Genomic DNA, 20,446 nt, shown 5'->3' on the forward strand with positions numbered 1-20,446 from the left:
CTCGTTTCTGGGGATCTTTTTTTTTAAGATTCAGAAAAAGTGTTTGATTGTCATTCATTTTGATGTCCAGGGGTGAAGTACGTGCTGGCGGCGACAGCGGTGACGGTGTCGTCTGAAGGGAAGACCGCCATGGCGGGAGGTGAGCTCACTTTAACATCACCAACTCAAAACACTCAGCGGAACCTCTGAGATCGCCTCCAGCTGCCTGAAAGTTAGAGTGCTGCGCTTTTAGTCTCCGTCCTCTGGCAGTTGGTGTGTGCGTGCGTGTGTGTTTGTGTGTGTATGCGTGTGTGCGTGCATGCATGCTTGCGTGTGTGCATGTGTTTGTGTGTGTGTGTATGCGTGTGTGCGGCCATGCATGTGTGTGTGTGTGTGTGTCCATATGCGTGCATATCCGAGTGTGTCTGAATGAGTTTGGGAATAATGAGCTTGACTCTGCAGCATTGTGGTCATGTTTTGGTAGATAAATATAGTTTATTATCTTCGGCAGATGAGCAGTGCTCCAGCTGAACTTGAGGTGATGTTTCAGGGCCTTCACACAGGAACTGGGAACAAAATAAATGAAACAGACATTTGGAGCTGAACGTAAACGTTAAGTAGCCTCATATCTGCATTCATGGAGACTGCAGCCGCATTATTCTGTCTCTACTTGATTTGACAGAGCAACTGAAGTCTGAACTGCTTGAGCTTATTTGTTTGTTTGTTTGTGCTGGATCAGAGGCTGCTGCAGCTCACAGTGTGTCCCCTAGGTGGCAGCACTGCTGCAGTACTTGTTTGGATGCAGTTTACCTGATGAAGCCTCAAGCAGCGTTTACTGAACTGCAGCAGGAGTCTGATGGTTCATGTTATTTGAGGGGAACTCAACAGGCCGTCCTCAGTCAGAGGAGTGCAGACTGAAGGTAGGACTGTGAAAACACCAGGAAGGGATCGATGTCAGGAGAGTCACAGACTCACAGATGCTTGCAGTTTAGCAGCTTGTTGAGATAAAAACAAAGACTGGGGTTTCTAATGGAAAACAAACAGAAATGGATGAAGGGACTGGAGGTGCAGAGGTGCAAACAGCTTCAGACTAGTTTAAGATCCGAGAGATGCAGTTCAGGGAATTACAACTCACACAGCATCCATATATTAAAACAAGTGCCGCCGCATTCGCTGGATCAAGTCTAATCAAGCCCCGCCTCCAGATTCAGCACGGCTGCGGAGTTGCAGGGTTCTTCTCTTGTGCGCCGTCTCCCCTGATGCGCTTGAAGGCTCTGGAAGGATCTCAGACCAGAGGCTCAGAAGCTGCTAATTCGATACCCGTGCACGATGCCCCCGCAGGCCTCCTTAGGCGGCGCCTCCTCTGGTGATGTCGGTGATGACATTTGGCCGTCCTCCAGGTCAGTGTCGCCTCCAGAGTCAGCCATCAGCGGCCGGCCTCGTTTCTTCATCTGCCTCTGGTAGCGAGCCATCAGCGAGGCGTAGACGCAGCCGTAAGTGGCTGCCACCACCATCATGACGCACACTGTGCCACAAACTACACCAGCAACAATTTGGGTGCCGTGCGCCCGGCGGACACTGACAGGTCGATAGCGCTGGCGAACACATTCTTCGTTGCTGACGATTCGGCCTGGCGGGCACGGCGGCCGGGTGGCGTAACCTGACGTGCCCTCCTTGGTGCGGCTCTGCAGGCAGTAGTTGAACATCTCTGCTGGCACACTGCGGATGTCCCGGCCCACCAGATCCCCCGGGAGCCTGCACTGCATCGCATCTATCTGCCCGTCTGTTAAACACAGAAGAAACACAGAAGAAAGAGAAGTGAGGAGGGAGGAGAGGCGGAGGCCATTATAGTCTTACATCTTCTACAGAGATCAGAATCTGCAGAACAGACTTGAAAAACAAAGTGATTCTAGACTCAAAACCCAGTTGCCACAACCCTCAGCTTCAGAGTGGGTCAGGTGGACAGCGCGGCTCACCCCTGTAAATCAGCCACTCCATCCAGTGCTTGAAGTCCCTCAGCTTGCAGTCACATTCCCAGGGATTCCCTGCCAGCTGGAGCTGCTGCAGCGCCACCAGGGGCTCGAAGGTGACTCTGTCCAGAGCTGCCAGCCTGTTGCTGGCCAGGGACAGCCAGGTGAGTCTCTGAAGTCCATCCAGCAGGCCCTTAGGCAGCCACAGCAAGCCATTGGAGGACAGGTCGAGTCCTCGAAGGCGCCAAAGCCCCCTGAAAACATCCCTGTTTAGGCCTTGACTTCCATTCGAGCCTTGGACAGCCTCTGCGCTGTCGTTGGGGTCAGAGGTGGGCGGGCGGATTCCGAGGTAGTTAGAGGAGAGGTTGAGCCAGTGCAGGCTGCTCAGGGAGGAGAAAGCTCCAGGCTGCAGGCTGGAAAAGTGGTTCTGGGAAAGGTCCAGGAGCTCCACGCTGCTCAGATTTGACAGCTCCGCCGTGGCCAGGGAGGAGAGGTTGTTTTGGGGGAGGCGGAGGACCTGAGAGTCCTGATTCAGCAGCGCGACGACTGGATTCAAAGAAAGGAGGCCGACAGCAGAACAGTCGGTAGTGTTGCCGTAGCAGGTGCAGATGCCGGGACAGCCATGGACCGAGCCCAGCAGTCCCAGTGGGACCAACACCAGACCGAACAGGGCGGCACAGACTGGAGGAAAGAAGAAACAGACATCATCATCTGATCCTGGACAGCTGAGTGAAGGCCGACGCGTCCGTCCAGACTCACCAAGACTCTCCAGGTAGCTTCGTCCATGCTGGTCTAGGTTCTTCATGTCTGCCACATCAACGTTGCTGCAGCTTCAGACTGGCGGTCCTCACTCTCCACCGCTCATGCAACAAAACATTTAGGACATTTAGACAACAAGCACTTTAAAAGTTGCAGGCTTCTCGCCTTCTAGAATGGTTTGACAAAACATGAATTCACATTGTCCTCAAAACAGCATGTCAGCAATTCTGCATTACTTTGAGCCGTGAACGATACAGGACCGGTCCAGAAGGAGAAACCGAGCTGAATGCTGCATCAGACTGCACTTCTCTGCACTTCTAACCCCACTTCTCCTCTCCAGCGGGAGCCCTGACTTTGCTCTCTTAAAGCTCTCTATGCCTTGAACGTTACTCATCTTGGTGATGGAAGGAAGATTGACCCGCTCACTCTCTGCGCTCTGCACTTGGGCTCCTGACAGCAAATCATCATTTTGAGTCCTCCCTTTTCATCAAACATCTCTGCCAACATAAAGAGTGCAACTCCGAATGTGAGATTAAGTGCAGTGCACCGCATGTACAGATTAAAAACATCAACAGCTTAGTCTCCAGCAGAGCTGATCTACAGTTCTGTTTATTGGCATTAAAGGTCCCACTTGTGCTGTAATTCACATTTTGCTTGTCCTCAATCCTCTTCATTCTTCCTCCAGCCGAGAGAAACAGTAAAGAGCTTCAGGATGAAGTGAAATAATCCTCTGTTTTCATCCAGCAACACCGACACTGGAGAAAAGTCAATGCCAACTTCTGTTTTCTTAACGCCCACTCGCCTCTTCTGCAGATAGAGGACAGCGTCAGCATTGTTTCACACATACAACCCAGCAGAATGTTTTATTTTTGATGAGCCGTTTGCTCATTTTCTCTCCACCTCGTTTTTGGGAAGTGTTTGTGAGAGCTAAACCTGCAGAGGGAGAGAAAAGTGTGGTCACTCCATCATTCATCCGTAGAGAGCTGCCAGAGAAAGGCTGCCTGGAGGTCCTCTAGTTGCAGGTCAGTCTTTTGTCAGCACAGCACAAAGATGCCAGTCACTCTGCTGCGGCGTACGAGGCGGCAAAGTGCCTTCAGGCCACAACTGCCTTTACAAAACAATACAATGGAGGTGGAGGAGGGAGACACGGGAGGACAGATGGACGAAGACCAGCGTCCCAGAGAAAACGTGACGTCAGTTTCCATCCTCAAGAGACCAACAGAGGAGCTTAAGTTCCTCGATGATATTCACAAGCAAATCCTCTACATGAGTCGAGGATCAGAGCAGAGACGGGTGGCGAATCCCCCGTCCTGTCACGCCGAGTCCCCTCGTCGGCGCTCAGCAGCTTCTTCAGATTCACTCTCAGACTTGAGACACTGCTCATTAGAGGTCATCACATTTAGTCGTTTCCATCCTTGGTACTTCCCTCCGCTGAGGAGGGCATCTGCTTGTCTGTCAGCAGTGTGACTCAAAAACTCAGAGGCCGATGTTCACCAAGCTGCAAGGAGCGGCGCAACGCAGGCCCAGGAAGAACACATGCGTCATTGGACAGATCCGTTTAAGGGTGAATAATTGGCAATTATTTTTTTGTACGTTGACGCAATTCGCAACTTGCCGAACTGTACTGGCTGGGCTGTGAGCGCCATCATTCAGGGGCGGAACTGGGTCCAGACGTGGGCCACATTTGGGCCAGATGTTGATGGCTGTGTTGGTTGTGCTGCAGTGAATGGAAACAAAAGTGAAGACTTCTACTAAGCCAGGAAGTCAAATCAGACATTGAGTGACAGCTGTCAGTCAAGTGTGGATCTTTAAGAGCAGCTTGTAAGAGGATGATCTCTATGGTACAGAGAACTTGACCTTTGACCTCTCGTGCTGTCTTGCAGTGACGCTGAATCATGTGACTCATTGTAGAAACAGGATGGGGATTTACAGAAAACCACGATGTCGCCTAACGTAAATCCAGCAGATGAAGCTGAACAAATTTCAACTGATGACTTCATCCGCAGAGTTAAATGTCATAGACCATCAACACACACCTCCCTGTCACCTCACACACACACACACACACACACACACACACACACGTAGAGCTGCGAGCTGACGGCCAAAGTGATCGTAGGAGTGGGATGTCATCCTCTGTTTAATCAAGACCTGAAGTCGCTCCTGGCGGCTCTTCTAGCACCCACCTCCTCAGCCCCTCGTCTCCTCCAACATCCCAATCTACTTGGCTTCTTACTTTGGGCAGCGAGAGCGTAGACGGGTCTCAGATGTAACCTTAAAATTACCACAGCCGTCACGAGATAACCACCTGACAGGAAGTCGACTAGGATCCCCGGTTCTACGCCGTCAGGCGGTGGGCATCGGTTATTACTTTAAAGTTGAGAAAAGTTTATTTTCCTGTCATTTTTACTGCCTGAACACACCAAACTCACCCTTGAGAAGTCATTGTTTTGGTATGCGCCGCTGTGGTAAAGGTCTTCATCGGGTTAGTGAAGCAGTGTAGCGTGGGCTGAAGCTGTGACTCAACACGTATCGACATATCGACCCACTTTCATTAAATTCTCTTGTCAGCAGTAAAAGTAAGAACTGGAAATATTTTATATTTCCTCGGTCTCGTCAGGCCTGATCCTGGATCAGCTGCGCTGAAAGCAGAGATCTTGTCATCTAATTAAAAGCAGCAGGCCTCATTACAGGAACACTGACTAATGACACTCATTTGTGCCCTGTTTTGAGCAAACAAAAACTGATATTTTACCAAAATTGAAATATGAAGGAGTGTAAATCCAATCCACGAGGGTGCAGTATTTGCTAAAAGCAAAACGTGTGTCAACAAGCCTTCGAAATTAAACCTGTCAAGATGAAAACATGGTGTTGGATGATAAAAGTGTCCCAGACATCATTGCGCTAAACAATATCGTGTTCATTTTATGACACCGACAAACAAACATCATAGAATAATAAGGCACGTACGGCCCTGGGCAGAGTGGTTAACATTGAAATATTAACTTGTTAGCCATGTGTCCGGTTCCCTCTCCACAATGACTAATACAGGTTATCGCCACCTGCTGGTGTGGAGAGTTATTTCCTCTCCCACAGCAGCTGAAGTCTTTGCTTCCTTCATTTGCACGTGTTTTTTTTTACCTGTTTGCCGTCTTCAGGCTTATTTGTTGGCAGAGGTACTGGAAGTCTCCAGTAGCAGAAAATGAAGCAAGGAATCTTTTCAGTTCAGGTCATTTTTATGGTCGTTCTGGGAGGAGACAGCTGGGGAAAGAGCTTGTCAAATGCACCATCAACCAGATTAGACACTGCCCTCTCAACAGCAGCAGATTAAAACAGAGGTTTCAATCCGTTGGCGCAACAGACGCCTGTTGGGGTGTCCAGATGGCGGCAGAACAACTGGTGCCGGTACCAGCAACAACTGTGTGTTCAGTCGCTTCTGCTGCAAAGGTGCTTCAGACGGAGGCCTCGGCAGCAGACGTGTGGCAACGAGTCCTGCGGTAAACACACGGAGACGCTTCACACGCAGCAGGCTGTTGCCTCACAGCGGTTGGTGCCCCGTCTGCCTCAGCCGGATTAAACTGACAACCTGGTGCACCGCCGCTCTGATTGGTTCGTCTCCGATCCACCTGATACGCAGGAATCAGAATTGCCGCCTCGTCTAACCCTGAATTCTAAATGGCATAAAATGTTGCCGGTGCACAGACTCCGGTAACGCTTCCGGTGTGTTTTATGCCTTCCGGTGTCACCACAGGGCAGCGCCTCAGTTTAATCCACCTGAGCCTGGGAAGAATCAATGGCCACCAAGAAACCGAGAAGGGTTCCTTTCTTCCTAAAGTGGGGAAGTTTAACCTGGTCGGACCATCCAGATTTAGTCCGCTCAGAAGCTGAGCCCTGTGTTTAAGTCTGGAACTAAGAGTGGGCGGAGTTCTCCTTCAGCCAATCCAAAGCTGCACTTACAGCTTCGTCTCTTCCACTAAGGTTATCATTGCTCTCCTCTCTCGTGCCAGCAGCATCATTAACTATGAGATCAGTCAGGAGCATGTTACTGTTTGGCAGCAGAAGAGCCGCTGGAGCAGATCTGATTGGTCGGTTAAGTCTAATTTCTCATCATGGTTCTCGGGGAAGTCTGATCTGGAAGCTTTCTGACAGAAACGCACTTTCCAATAACATTTAGAAAGTCTGGAAGAGCTGTGAGATTTAAAAATGTTATTCCCTTTTAAGTTAAGAGAGGCTCTGTTGTTATGTGCAGCTCAGGGAGCAGCACACTCGTGTTTCCTCATACCGGGAAGCGTTTTATGCTTCATGCCCTGCTGAGCAACTCTCCACAGGGGTGACGTGAAGCCCCGCCCCCCACCTCTGTCTGTCTTTACACATCCATGGGTGTAAGAAGCTGCAGAGTCCACCGCCACGACTGCTCAGGACTTCTACCTCAGATGCCTGATCTTCTCTCTGGCTTTTAGCTTCACCTGGTGAAAGACTTGCTCTGTGCCCATTGGCTCCTCGTTATCGCTCTAACGAGAACTGTTTTGCTCCCAGAACTGAAACTGTAGGCAGAGATCAATAAAGCTCAGTGATTTTGTCTTAGTCGTCTTCATAATTTTACATTCATGGCCTGAAACCAGCAGTTTTCTGGCCTCGTGCCTGCATTTCCAGCCTCTTTGCATACTGATACAGTGCAACAACACCAGAGCGAATTCTTTACTTCTATGGAACAATGGTGGATTATTATCACAATCCAAGAATCATCCGATGTGACATTCCCTGCTTCATCTACGGTGCATTGCTCCAGTTTCCTGGGCTCTAACGTGGCGTCCCGCTCACTGCTTAATGGCCTCTGACAGGCCGCCACCCCCACCTTCCTCCAAACAGCCCGAGAACAAGGCAGCCGAGTTCAGGCAGACAGCACCAACACAATGCAGCAATCCTCGCTGGAGGCAGGGAAACACACACAAGCTCACTCCCACGTGCATCCAGACTATTTTAGCGCACATACACACACACACACACACCCTCGTACGCTGCATGGCCACAAGTATGTGGACACTCCAGCCATACATGATCGCATGTGATCCTGCAAGCTTGCGTCCAGATGTTGCAACCTGCTGCAGGGATTTGTAGCGAGAGCATTAGTGAAGTCCAGCACGGATGGTGGGCGATGGCATCCTGCACGGCCGGCGTCGGAACACGTTCCCCCATGCTGGAACTCTCGATGGAGCCGCTCACGTTAAAACAACACAAAATGTTGTGAAAGTGACTAAACTGCCATTTTTAGTGCTGCTTGCCTGTTTGCAGGATTATGTAAAAACTACTGAGCTGATATTCTTGAAACCTGGTGGGAGGACGGGCCGATGGAGAGCCGTTAGCTTCAGATCCAAATAAAGGGGCGGATCCAGGACTTTTTAAATCATCCGCTTGTTTTAACATTGCAAAACGGGCAGTTTTTCTGATTTTCATCAGTCGTAATGAAAACTTTCAAGTATGTGTACCCTAAAACCTACAGTAGTTCAAACTGCAGTTTTTGAGAACCAAAACAGGATTTTTTTTTCTTTAGGGGGTCCAGTACTCCACCAAGGACGTCATAGGATCAATGGTGTGTGTGTGTTAGCAGGATAACTTCAACAGTTTTGACTTCAGACCACCTGGGCAGAGGCTTGAGCTCTCCGACTGCCCGCTGGTTCACGGAGTTTTGGGCGGTTGGTCAGTCAAATGATTGAATACGTGTTATGAACTTAACCACGGTTTGCTTTATTTAAACACAATCAGCTGATTGGGGATGAAAGTAATCAGATTTAGTTTCTTGGAACATGAAGATTTCACGTCATGCGACTCAAAGAAAGAGACACAGATCCACTGTAAAACCACAGGAGCAGGTGTGAACAGGGACGTCTGCTTACTTCTGGACATGTAGTCTGCACACGTGTAGATGGACAGACAAACACTTTCAGAGGTACGTTACTGTACATACAGCATCTACACACACACACACACACACACGGCTCACCATCTGCTCCGCTGCTTCAGCCAACAGAGGAAGAGGAAACTGTTCTCCTTCATCTGCAGAGAGGAAGCAAATCCACACTCGTTTTGCTCTGCATTCAGAGATTCTGGATCAGACATCCAAAGAAAAACAATCTTGTCTTCAAGTACAAAAAAACCCCCCAAAATTCCAAATCCCGATTCCTCCCTGAAGCCAGAATCTGGAAATCTGGAAGCGTCATTAGAACCAGAAGCTGAGCTGGAGTTTATTGGAAACGCTGATCGCTGTCATCCTCCTCTCCACATTGTCTCCACACACACCCAGCCCGCTGACTGAGGGCGAGCGAGTAACTGTGTGTTTGAGAGAGGGGGGGGGGATGCCACATGCTGCTGCAGAGCTGCTCCTGTGTGTGTGTGTGTGTGTGTGTGTGTGTGTGTGTGTGTGTGTGTGTGTGTGTGTGTGTGTGCATCAAAGCAGAGTTTGACAGAAATAGTAACAGCAGTGTTGCAGCTGCAGGCTGAGCTGTGAATGAATGAACTGAGACGTGTTCACTTGTGGCTGAGCAGCGAATTACACACAAAAAATAGTGATGAGGAACTTGGATTGGCCCAAGAAAACATCACATTTCATCAAAACAAGCCGAGGCAGGGCTGCATGTGTAACTCCGTCCCTGCTGGGCAGACTGTATACACACCCTGTGTGCTGCCCCCTGTGGTCTGACCGTACCACTGCAGCTTCCAGAAAGGTTTCAAATTCTGTGGGAGGTAAACGAGAAATGTGTCTGGATCTTACCGGAGGAGTCAGCGAGTTTACATGCTCACTTGTCGTCCCAGTTAAAAAAAAGAATCAATTATTCAAGGAAGCTCATCGGTGGCGGTAGGCCCCCCTACCAGGGGATAGCATCCACATGTAGTGCTGTAACTGCCCTGGACAACGCGTATGATTGCTCAACCCACACTGGTGCTTGTTGCTGCAGGAGACGTCACTGAATTCTTCTTGATGTCAAGAAGCCTCCTCTCCTGAAACTACAGCTGGAGAGGAGCTGACAGAGCCGGGGACTGATGAGCCCCAGTAATCTGATGCACAAATGTAAAGGAGAGGTATAAGCCTGGTGTGTGTGTGTGTTCTTTTACTTGCTACACATTGAGGAATAGAGTAGGTATTTAACCAACAGAGTGAGGACATTTTTGCCGGTCCTCACATCTTCAAAAGGCCATTTGAAGGTCAAGACTTGGTTTTAGGGTCAAGGTTAGAATCAGGTTTAGGTTAGGTTTAGGGTCAGGCAGTCAGGTGAGATGGTTAGGGTGAGGGGCTAGGGAATGTATGACATCAATGAAAGTCCTCACAAAGATATAAGTACAAGGATGTGTGTGTGTGTGTGTGTGTGTGTGTGTGTGTGTGTGTGTGTGTGTGTGTGAGTGACTGCATGCGTGTGTGCTGACCTGCCACTTTGAAAAGTAGAATAAATGTGCTGTCGAGGGAGCAGACTGCTGCAGGAACCCTGCCACTGCGTCACTGAAGGTCGGCGATAAGGACGCCACTGACTGACAGGAAAAAATAGAGAGAAAAGAAACAAACAGCTGAGCAACGATGTGGACCGCCAAGTCTGCAGGCGGGCAGATTTTAAGGACTGTGGTGCCCTCGAGGTCACGACTCTGAGAGCACAAATGCTGCGTCACGTTGCTTTGATCTCCTACCGCCCGGCTGCCTTCAGCAGATAAAGGGAAACAAACCGGGGAACGCTGGTTCCCATCCCTGGTTCCCACCATGGTTCCCATCCCTGGCTCCCATCCCTGGTTCCCATCCCTGGCACCCACACTGGCACCCACCATGGCTCCCATCCCTGGCACCCACACTGGCTCCCATCCCTGGCTCACACCATGGCTCCCATCCCTGGTTCCCATCCCTGGTTCCCATCCCTGGCTCCCATCCCTGGCTCCCATCCCTGGTTCCCATCCCTGGCTCCCATCCCTGGCTCCCATCCCTGGTTCCCATCCCTGGCTCCCATCCCTGGCTCCCATCCCTGGTTCCCATCCCTGGCTCCCACCATGGCTCCCATCCCTGGTTCCGTACAGCTCAGACTCAGGGGCCGGTGTCTAAAGGCCTCGCTCTCAGAGACTGAGGACATTCTCTCTGAGTCTTGCTGCTACAAGTGGGTGGAAACAAGTAGGCTGGAGATACACTTAATTTTTAAACTCTTCTTTTCCAGTATTTTCAGCCGTGTTCAGACGTAACAGCCTCGGACTGCACTGATCTCACAACAGCTGTTCTGTCGTGCGTGTTTGTCCCTGTGCACTGACGACACGTACATTCATGTCATTGCAGACTTGGTTTGGTAACTCTTCTTTAAACTGCCTGTATTGTTCAGGTGAGTGTTGCATCTTTTGTGGGCGTTGTGTTATTTTCTGAGGATTAAGCACATAGTTTGTCTCCGGCCAGTCTGAAGTCTTTTGTGACATGCGGTCATGTGCTTGTAAACATGGTCACACCAGCAACACGGATATTGCGGGCTGACCCGGCCAAGTCACCCAGGAATGGTGATGATGTGAAACAAGAGCGGCGGTCTGAGATCCCCAGACTTTAGCAGATGCAGACCTGTGACGTCTTCTACCTCCAGCGAGTTTGGGGTCCCTCGTTGGATGATGGTGTGTGACCTCGTCCTTGCTGTAGCACCTCCTCTGCTTGGTTGGAGTGCCTGTTCAGGGGGAGCAGAGCTGAGGGAGGAGAGTGATCCTCCGGTGTGCTACATCCCCCTGCCGTGACTCTACATGTATCAAAGGAAGCATGCGGCTGCAGCCCTCAGCTCAGAGGGAGGAGCTACATCAACAGCCATAAACAAATGCAGAGGATAGAGGAAAATCCTTACACAAGCAAAATGTTACACAGGTGGAGTGTGAAGAGGAGATGCTTTTACCAACAGATGTTCAAATTCTGAAGTGCTGAGATGGTTCCTACGACATCAGCACACAGAGAACCCTTAAACCAGCATTTCTGAGGAAGTCGTGCCTGTACATAAGATAAAATATACCTCAGTGTGCCCGTGGGGAAATTTGGTTTGGACTCCTGCAGTTCGTCATAAATACACACATAAATAAATAAATACACAATACACATGCTCCATGTGTGGTAGGATGGTGGAGGAGGAGGAACTGCAGGCGGAGGAATTCTCCATAAAAAGAAGCTTAATCTAGACGGCTTTATAGCTGCTCTGCTTTTCTAATAACACCAGTACACAAGAGGCTCTACATGCTGCCACGTGTGTGTGTGTGTGTGTGTGTGTGTGTGTGTGTGTGAAGAGTTTTCATTATTGAACAGTTGCAGATATTACGTTGCTCTGAGTGATAGGATCCTCGCCAGCCCTCTAACACGGCCGCTACTGAGCTGCGGAGGGCGGGAGAACGTGTTGGGACTGCATTCTCATCACACGGCTACAAATGTTCTCTTAGAACACCCCCGGTCATTTAGAGGTGTGTGGGAGGAACTGATTACTTGCAATCATGAGTACAATCTTGGGTCCGTCACCAACAAAAATCCCTTCCAGTGCAGTGATCTTGCCTTCAGAATAAAAGCAGCAATACCATCCATCATCCCTCCATCCATCCCTCCATGTTCTCCCTCTCCTCCTGTTGAGGGTGGTGTGGGTGGAGCCTATCCCAGCAGCCTTCCCCCTGGACAGGTCCCCAGTCCATGGCAGGGCCAACACATAGAGACAGACAACCATTGGCTCTCCCAGCCACGCCTACGGTCAATTTAGAGTCTGGATTAACCTGGTCCCTCTTGATGTCTTTGGACTGTGGAGGAAGCTGGAGTACCAGAGAGAACCCAGCAGGAACAGGGAGAACATGGAGACTCACCCAGAAAGATCCCGTGCTGCAGCCGGGGCTCCACCCACAACCTTCTTGCTGGGGGGCCACAGAGAGGACCACTGCTCCACTGGGCCGCCAGCAGCAATACTATTTTTACTATTATTTTTTGTCCGAGTTGCTTTGAGAGTCTTATTCTGAAAAATTTGGATGGAAGTCGAGTTCTTCTGCTACTTCTTTGTGGCTAATCTTGCCCTTCTGCTTATGAATGTAAAAGTTCTACATGCAGTACTCTAATCTTGCATACGTATGTGTGTGTGTGTGTGTGTGTGTGTATGTATTCACTGTATTAGGGCTCAAAACTCCCATATTTGTAGTTTATTGTAGTTTCTTCTATTTATTGCTCTGTAATTTTGCCGCTGCTACTTCTGTTTTTGTACTGCAGTCACAGTGCCAATTTCCTCACTGGGGGACGAATAAGGGGTTATCTTACCTTATCTTGGTCGGGCCTAGTTCCTTTAATGATTGCAGAACGTTCTGTAGTGTTCTTTTTGGTTCCATTTAGGTCTTTGCTTCACCTTCCCTAAATGTTGTTTATCTTGTGCACCATCGGGCTCATCAGTGTTTACATCCCCTCATTAGCATCGCAGCAGCTGAGGTGATTCTGGGGTCGAGCTGATCTCCTGTCTGTCTTCTTCCCTCCACACACACACATCTGCTGCGTCCGTCTTAACGCTGTGTGTTTTGTGTGTGTGTGTGTCTTCTATTTTTAGCTATCGGGCTGCAGATGTCCTTGGATTTACTTGAAAAAAGGTTCTGGGCCATAGCCAAGCAGGTGACCGCAGGAATCACTCACACATGTTTGATGATGTCATTTCAACGCTATGTGTCCATTCTGACTTTGACCTGAACCTGTAGATGAGACACTGACTTCAAATATCAGGGTTCGATCTGAAGAAGTGTGTTTTGATCAGTTGTCCAGCTTTTCCTCCGGTAACAAAGGCCACAGAGGATCCACTGGTTCCAGGCTAACATTTGAGCTCTAGACACCTGCACGAGGGAACCAGACGTCAACCAAAGCTCTCAGTCTTCACAGCGACCCGTCAGCAAGTTCTTTAGACGGTTCTGACCTCATTTGAGATGTTCTGGTTGGCCCACTAGGAGGGGAGCATCCCTGTATAAAACAAATGTACCAGTCTACACCCTCATCCAGGTTTGGTGGAAATACAAGTGACACGAACATGACAGGGAGGAGTGTGGGTCCACCGCTGCTGACGTATGGAGGACAAAACTGAGGTTCAGTTTGACCAAATTAAGTTACGACCCTCAAGTCTCCAAGCTGACAGAAAATAGTGAAGGTGAGGTGAGAGAGCGCCGCTGTCATCCTGTCTGACAGCTCAGCTGACGTTTGAGGGGATCAAAACAGACCAGCTCGTGGTTTTTAGCCGCATCACCATATCTGATTGTACGTGCAAGGACGGATATCACCAGTCTGCAATAATCCTCCTGAATCAGAGGTCGTTTGTCCAATTTTCTTATGTTCATCAGGGAAATTAAACCATTAAGTCACTTAGAATATATTAAGATTAAATAAAGTGGGATGTGCTGAGACTGAGATGTCAACAGAGAAACTTCTTAGGAGAGGTTTCAGACCAGCAGGTGACATGGAAGTGTGCCAGGTCCGACGCATCACAACAGACCTGCGATGTGCGCACGCACACACACACTCTCAGGACTATGACTCTGTCTCGTGCGGTCCAGTGGAGCAGTGCTTCAGCTGTCCTGTCAAGGTTGATGGTGGTGACGTTGTCATTAACGAGAGCCGACAGCTGTGACAGGCAGGATTAATCCCTTCACTGATGACATTAACACAACGTTTGCATCCCGCCGCCATGGATTTACATATTCTCAGGTTTATAAAATGTCTCCTCCACTCAACAGGAATGAAAAGTCAATCTGACACCGTGTCCTCTCTGTGCCGATGGAAACATCTCGCACCTTTCTAGGCCCTGGTTTCGTCTCTGTGCTTTGTCCTGAATCAGGACTCAATGAGAGGGGTTGGTTGGGGCAGGTTTTTTCCTGCAGTGTGGATCAGGGAGCTCAGACCTTTCCTAACACGCTGGGACAACATAGTGAAGCACAACCACACCTGGGCGACTGGTACCTCACGCTCTGTAACGGATCACATCTGGACCCCCTTCAGAAACAAGCGCTTTAAAGGGGCTTGCTGTCTCCTGTAGGACACGACAAAGAAGATGGACATTTGAAACATCACATTTTTTCCATCCTTTTTAAAAGTCAGCATGCGTCGTTTGTTCCGTGATTTTGATGTTAATTTACTGCCATTAACTCTCCAACTCTCTCTCTCGTTGCTGCTTCCAGCCCAGCGACACAGATGTAAGTCAGAAGTTCAGTCCTGATTCAGTGAGATTTTGAATATAATCATTTTAAGCTTGGATTTTGTTACTGTTTTCCTGACAAACACCTTATGAAAGTTGAAAATTACTCATTGTGGGTTCACACAGCTTTTGGTTGACAAGGTTTTGTGGTTATGATGTGCATGCTTTGTTACGTATCCCGTCTGTGACCCTTGACCTCTCTCTCCCTCTCCATCAGTGCTCCAACATCGAAGGTGTGTGTCCTCTCAGCTGTGAAAGTTCTGTAAGTACCTGCAACTCAACCCTGAACATCTGCCCCCTCTCATGAAAACCCTGCACACTCACGTCTTCCTGCTTCGTCCCGTCCAGGATCTCAACTGTTTCCTGGTTGACAACAACGGCTTCATCCTGCTGTCCAAAGAGAGGAACGAGGTAAGAACCCAAGCTGGACTCACTCAGTCTGTGTGTGAACACGCTGAGCCCTGATGAAAGCAGGTGCACTCAACTCTGTTCACACCAGTTTCCGCTTTTCTCTTCATTCAGGCAGATCCTTCTTCTCTGTTTATAAAATACCAGTCAAGCTGGAGTGTTAGAAGCAAAAAGCTCTTACCTGATAATTCAACAAGACCAGTTCAGCCCAGTGTCTGACTGGTTTGAATGACTGGGCTGCAGTACTGAGCTGGGACTGAGGATGTGAAGGTGGACTCCTGGAGTCTGAAGAAAACATGACCACGTGTTGGTGCAGCAGTTTTGCAGCTGCCTAAGAGGTCAAGTTGCTGTGGGGCTTCGCGTCGATGCGTCTGCATTGATGACTGGTGACTGACTGGTGCTGGGCGTTCCAGAGCCGCTGGCAGTGATGGGGTCAACATTCATTTAGAGTGTGTGTGTGTGTGTGTATGACCTGTCAGTTACTGACTTGTTCTGAACCACAGGGCTGCTTGAGTGTCTGTTCAGCTGTGAACAGTCCGTTCATACATCGAGTTTCCAGCTCTCCATGTTTCTTACACCAGAGGAGCGTTGTGGTTCTCTGCAGGTCCACCAACACCTGAGTGGTGAGGCGTCACCCCGCCATGTTTCCAATGGATGCTTTCTGTTGAACATGGCGGCAGCACTGTTTCCCTCCGCTTCTTCTCTGGTGGCATCATCGTCCCACTCATTCTGGGTGGCAAGCTGCTGCATTGTGGGTCAAACCGTCAGCAGACGTGAAATAGTTCTCTTCAGAAAATTTAGTGAACTGTAAAATTACAGTTTGTTGCTCGGCGCCACAGTGTCGTCTGTAGCTACGTCCCCTCACGCTGAGTCTTTTGGACCAGCAGCAGCCAATGAGGAGCTCCAGAACAGTCGCCTGACCCAGAATACAAGCAGACTGACTGCTGATTACGACACTTTGGATGTTTGAGTTTTCTTGAAGGCAACAACAAAATTTCAGTCGTCCTTCACGCGATCATTAGAACATGAGTGGACCATAACTCCTGTATTTCCATCCCTTGCTGATACTGGACAGCTGCCCATTTGCAACTGAGGTCGTCAAGTCATCGGTCGATTAGATAAGAGCACTCGCGCTGGACGAGTGTCTGTGGCGTGGACGTTGCGCCGTCTGTCAGACCTGCAGCTCAGAGTCGTGAGGCGACTCCTCAGCTTCACCACAGATTTAACGTACTCATAAACAACATCTGGACCACTCGCAGGATTTCAGGAGCTATTAATCTGTGCGCATTATCAGTCAGATGTGTCTGCAGCTGCTGCATCTCTTGACTTCATCAGACCGTGGGCGGAGCTTAAAGCACAGCAATTAGACTCCTCTGAGCCAGCAAATCTGCAGCTCTGTAAAGGACCAGTTCGTAGGATTTAGTGGTTGCTAGTGGTGAAGGGCTCCCCAGCCTTCTCCTCTCCTAATCAGAGATTCAGGACACTAGTGCATCATGGGAGCTCTCATGGCAGTCCAGGCTGACAGCAGCATAACAGTTTGATGGGTCAAGATGTCTTAAAGGAACATACCAGCCTTTAAGGAAAGTCTCTATGCTAAATTAAGGAGCTGAGACCCATGCTAGTTAGCTTAGCACAATGGCTGGTAGTGGGTGGGAAGTGTTAGCATCAGCTAGCTCAGGTCCAGGATGCTAGTTAGCTTAGCAACCAAGGATGAAAGTAATTTCGTCATTTTAAATTTTTGTTTCACACCAAACATTTCATGAAACCCTCATTATATTAATGGAGCAAAAAGATGGAGCTATGCTCCATGCTTCATTATGCTAACCTAACCAGCGAGGGTCACCTGGCCAGGTGTGCTACAGATACTTGGGCGCAGTACACATCTACCAGACCTCCCACTGCGAGGATACAGCGTTCTAGCGAGGCGTTAAGGTTCTGCGATGTTACTTGACTCTTATGCTGTGTCCCAAATCGCGTACTTCCATACTGCATACTTCAAATTTTCAAATTGAGTATACTCATCATACTATGTACTCAATCACATTTTAGAGGGTGCAGTGCTGTCCCAAGTCACATACTGCTGGGCGGTGCAGTCACTGGAAATGACGACGCCATGTCTTCTTCTACACGGATTTGTGACCGGCTAGCACCACATCAGCATCAGCTAATTACCGCCACCTTTTGCCTGCACTTGTCGATTTTTGAAGCAGTAAAACAGCAAAATGAACGGTCATTGCACGTTGTTACGCCACAATCGGCGCCGACAACGCGATGTCCTTCTATTGGCTGAAGGTCAACGGTATGTAGCATTTATTTGTGGGATCTATTGAGCAAAACATGTTGGTGACAAGTCGTTTTATTTTTTCAAACCCGTGTCCACACAGAATTTCAAACTTGTCCCCGTTATTTAATGTGAAGACGACTCTGTACAAGTCAGTGTGGACCGACTCTCACCACAGCTGCCGCCGCCATTTTTAACAATGAAATGAGTGCGGCGAGTGGCCACAGTCGCACACTCAAAATTTAGATCGATTTGAGTCCAGCATCCGAGCCATTTTTGCATACTCATATTTCACATACTATCCATACTTTTCTCCATTTTGAGTTGCGTATACTCCGAATATTAAGTATGTAGTATGGAAGGATGGGATTTGGGACACAGCAGTTGTCTCCTTGATTGTTGTACGGGATCCTGGTCGATTATCATCTCAGCGTCGTTATTTGCTCTCAGGAACTTTTGTCCTCCCACCACGAAGGATGTCACTGCTGCTCCGTTAGTGGGCTGCAGCGCTGCACCTGACAGCTGCTCGTTAGATCAGGATTATCTCAGCCTGTTACGAGTCATATTAGTGAGGATTAATCCTGAGTGCGCTCGCTCGCACGCACGCACACACACGACCTTATGCCTACAGGAGGCGACCGTATCCACCGGCTGAGGTTACACTTCTATTTCCTGTCTGTCTTTTATTTCTGCACCTGAGCAAATACGAATGAAGGCTGTGGCTTTGTTGTAGTTTTCCACTTCAGTCAGACTTCCCCTTTTCCCGCTCAGTTATTAGCACCACCGCCGTAATCACAGTGGGCGTCAGCAGGTTGTTAATCAAAGTGCTTCCTGGAGGCTCTGCTGAGTTCTGGAGGTGTGAGGAAACACCCAGAATCCTCTGTGGCGTAGGCGCCGCGGCGGTGTGAAGGTGCAGCTCCTAATGTGTTGCAGTGTTCTGTTAATATTTAATCAGGGAAAAAATCAGGTCAGTGAAAGGAAACCAGGGCTGTTTATTGGCTGTTAGCTGGGAGGAGAGGAGGGGATCAATAAGCAGGCTCCCCCTGGAGGCCACAGACGCTTCCAACCCCGGTATCCTGCAGCTGATTGGGCCAACAGTGATAATGATGTTAAACAAGTTTACAGGATATTCACATTTCACAAAGACTTAAAACATTTTTCCGATATTTCTTATTGGCAATACCCCATAAAGTTATACTCTATAGCAATGTAACATGTATATGAACACATATATTGACACAAACGGCACCTGAGAGGATTAAATACCTGAACATCAGAGTCCATGTGGTCACTGACGATCATCCACTGGTCAGTCTGGTGAACTCCAACATGGATTTCCCAGCTGGTCATGAACCTTCAGGACTAAAGTCGCCCCGTAACTGAGTGTCAGTCTGTAGAATTCTGATCCAGACCACCAGCACATGGTGTCCACACGTCTGCAGTCAATCTGGATTCAACCTGGATAACAAAAATCAGTCTGAACAGGTTGGAATGACCCTTTAACTCCTACCTGGACATGTCTAGTGTGCTAGTTCACTCAGAACCATGTGATCCACCTGGACCTGAACTGTTCCGTCACAAAGGTGATGATGACGATTTCTCCATCATGTCTTTCCCAGGTGGGTCGTTTCTTTGGCGAGGTGGACGGCTCTGTCATGGCTTCGCTGATCAAGATGGGGATGTTCAAAAAGTATGACTGATAACACACACACACACCTACCTGAGTAAGGTGTCAGTGAGTCATCAGCTGCTCAGTAATCAGATCTAAACTGTTGGATTACAGAGTGTCGCTGTTCGACTACCAGGCGATGTGTAAGAACAGTCACCATCACGCCAACAGCGCCCGCCGTCTGCTCAGCGTGAGTCTCGCTGCCACAAACCCCTGTGATGGAGCTGGTACTAGCAGTGACTAGCAGAGATTAGCGGTGACTAGCAGTGATTAGCGGTGACTAGCAGTGATTAGCGGTGACTAGCAGTGATTAGCGGTGACTAGCAGTGATTAGCAGTGACTAGCAGTGATCAGCGGTGACTAGCAGTGATTAGCAGTGACTAGCAGTGATCAGTGGTGACTAGCAGTGATTAGCGGTGACTAGCAGTGATTAGCGGTGACTAGTCATGGGATCATACCACAGACTCTGAAGCCAGGAATATCAATTCAGAAACAGATAAAGGGAGGCAACGTTAGGAGTGATGGTGGGAATTTACTTGACAAACACCAGAATTTTAGAGGTGGGCGGGGAAACACTGCCAGGGCGTCTGGGAGCCTTCCATGAGATCTCTTTCTTTCCCCCCTGCAGCCATTCTACAGCGTCGCCGCGGTAATGAGATGGTTCTTCTCCAACATTCTGATGTAAGTAGCAACTCTTTCGGTTGTGTTGTGTGTGAGCTGAGGTTGAAATCACTACATAAATATTAACACACACACACACACACTGAGTGATGTGTACGACGCTGTCTCTGCCTCTCCTCAGGTTCCTGCTGGACTTCAACCTCTGTGGCCTCTGGCACTCCGACTATTTAGCAGAAGGTGAGTTGTTCAGAGTTTAGATCAGCTGGGAAGGTCAAAGGTCAATGAATGTGACTGTCACATCTGGAGATATGACAGTCACATTTATCCAGTCAAATGGAATATAATCTTTCTAAAACATTCAACAGTTTGTCAAATTTCTTAACTTTGTTTGCAATTTTATGACAAGAACGACCAAGCTAGTGCTCTCTGTGGAACCTCCTGGAGGTTCTTGCCCCCAGAGGAGAACCTGCTCTCTGTCCTCCAGCTCTATGCAGACATCCAGATCATGACTAAATGAAACTGATAGAGAACAGAGGTCCATTCTGCTGTCTCATCACTAACATCTGTCCCCTCAATCTTC

At 49.0% G+C, this 20,446-nt stretch overlaps 2 protein-coding genes across 5 annotated transcripts in view; one reads left to right on the plus strand and one right to left on the minus strand.

Annotated features, from left to right (window-relative positions):
- LOC147259458 (voltage-dependent calcium channel subunit alpha-2/delta-4-like) overlaps nucleotides 1-20,446 on the plus strand; it is a 41,689-nt gene that overhangs the window by 18,482 nt on the left and 2,761 nt on the right. For all 3 annotated transcript variants that reach the window (XM_086209840.1, XM_086209842.1, XM_086209841.1), the window contains 9 exons: nucleotides 71-139; nucleotides 13,262-13,323; nucleotides 14,871-14,885; nucleotides 15,105-15,149; nucleotides 15,236-15,298; nucleotides 19,196-19,266; nucleotides 19,360-19,435; nucleotides 19,874-19,926; nucleotides 20,048-20,103. In XM_086209840.1, the coding sequence (XP_086065966.1) occupies nucleotides 71-139; nucleotides 13,262-13,323; nucleotides 14,871-14,885; nucleotides 15,105-15,149; nucleotides 15,236-15,298; nucleotides 19,196-19,266; nucleotides 19,360-19,435; nucleotides 19,874-19,926; nucleotides 20,048-20,103 (510 nt within the window). The remainder of the gene's footprint in view (nucleotides 1-70; nucleotides 140-13,261; nucleotides 13,324-14,870; nucleotides 14,886-15,104; nucleotides 15,150-15,235; nucleotides 15,299-19,195; nucleotides 19,267-19,359; nucleotides 19,436-19,873; nucleotides 19,927-20,047; nucleotides 20,104-20,446) is intronic.
- LOC147259459 (uncharacterized) lies at nucleotides 137-9,012 on the minus strand. 2 transcript variants are annotated; one of them, XM_086209844.1, is made up of 4 exons: nucleotides 8,710-9,012; nucleotides 2,709-2,809; nucleotides 1,956-2,630; nucleotides 137-1,762 (listed from the first exon to the last, which is right to left on the minus strand). In XM_086209844.1, exons 2-4 carry the CDS (start codon nucleotides 2,752-2,754, stop codon nucleotides 1,278-1,280), a joined length of 1,206 nt encoding a protein of 401 aa, XP_086065970.1. In that variant the 5' UTR covers nucleotides 2,755-2,809; nucleotides 8,710-9,012; the 3' UTR covers nucleotides 137-1,277. The 2 variants fall into 2 exon arrangements, with proteins under 2 accessions (XP_086065970.1, XP_086065969.1); XM_086209843.1 differs by having other exon boundaries at nucleotides 2,709-9,012.

Source organism: Aulostomus chinensis, chromosome 7, assembly GCF_037954235.1.
Source record: "Aulostomus chinensis isolate RoL2024-O1b breed Wild chromosome 7, RoL_Achi_v1.0, whole genome shotgun sequence".
NCBI classification, from domain to species: domain Eukaryota; kingdom Metazoa; phylum Chordata; class Actinopteri; order Syngnathiformes; family Aulostomidae; genus Aulostomus; species Aulostomus chinensis.

What these genes read in the sequence shown, in the direction of transcription:
- LOC147259459 (XM_086209844.1), bottom strand. Translation starts at nt 2,754, where the DNA reads ATGAAGAACCTAGACCAGCATGGACGAAGCTACCTGGAGAGTCTTG. An exon ending in AAGCTACCTGGAGAGTCTTG is followed by an intron (nt 2,631 to 2,708) that starts GTGAGTCTGGAC and finishes TCTTTCCTCCAG; the next exon opens with TCTGTGCCGCCCTGTTCGGT. An exon ending in GGAGTGGCTGATTTACAGGG is followed by an intron (nt 1,763 to 1,955) that starts GTGAGCCGCGCT and finishes TGTGTTTAACAG; the next exon opens with ACGGGCAGATAGATGCGATG.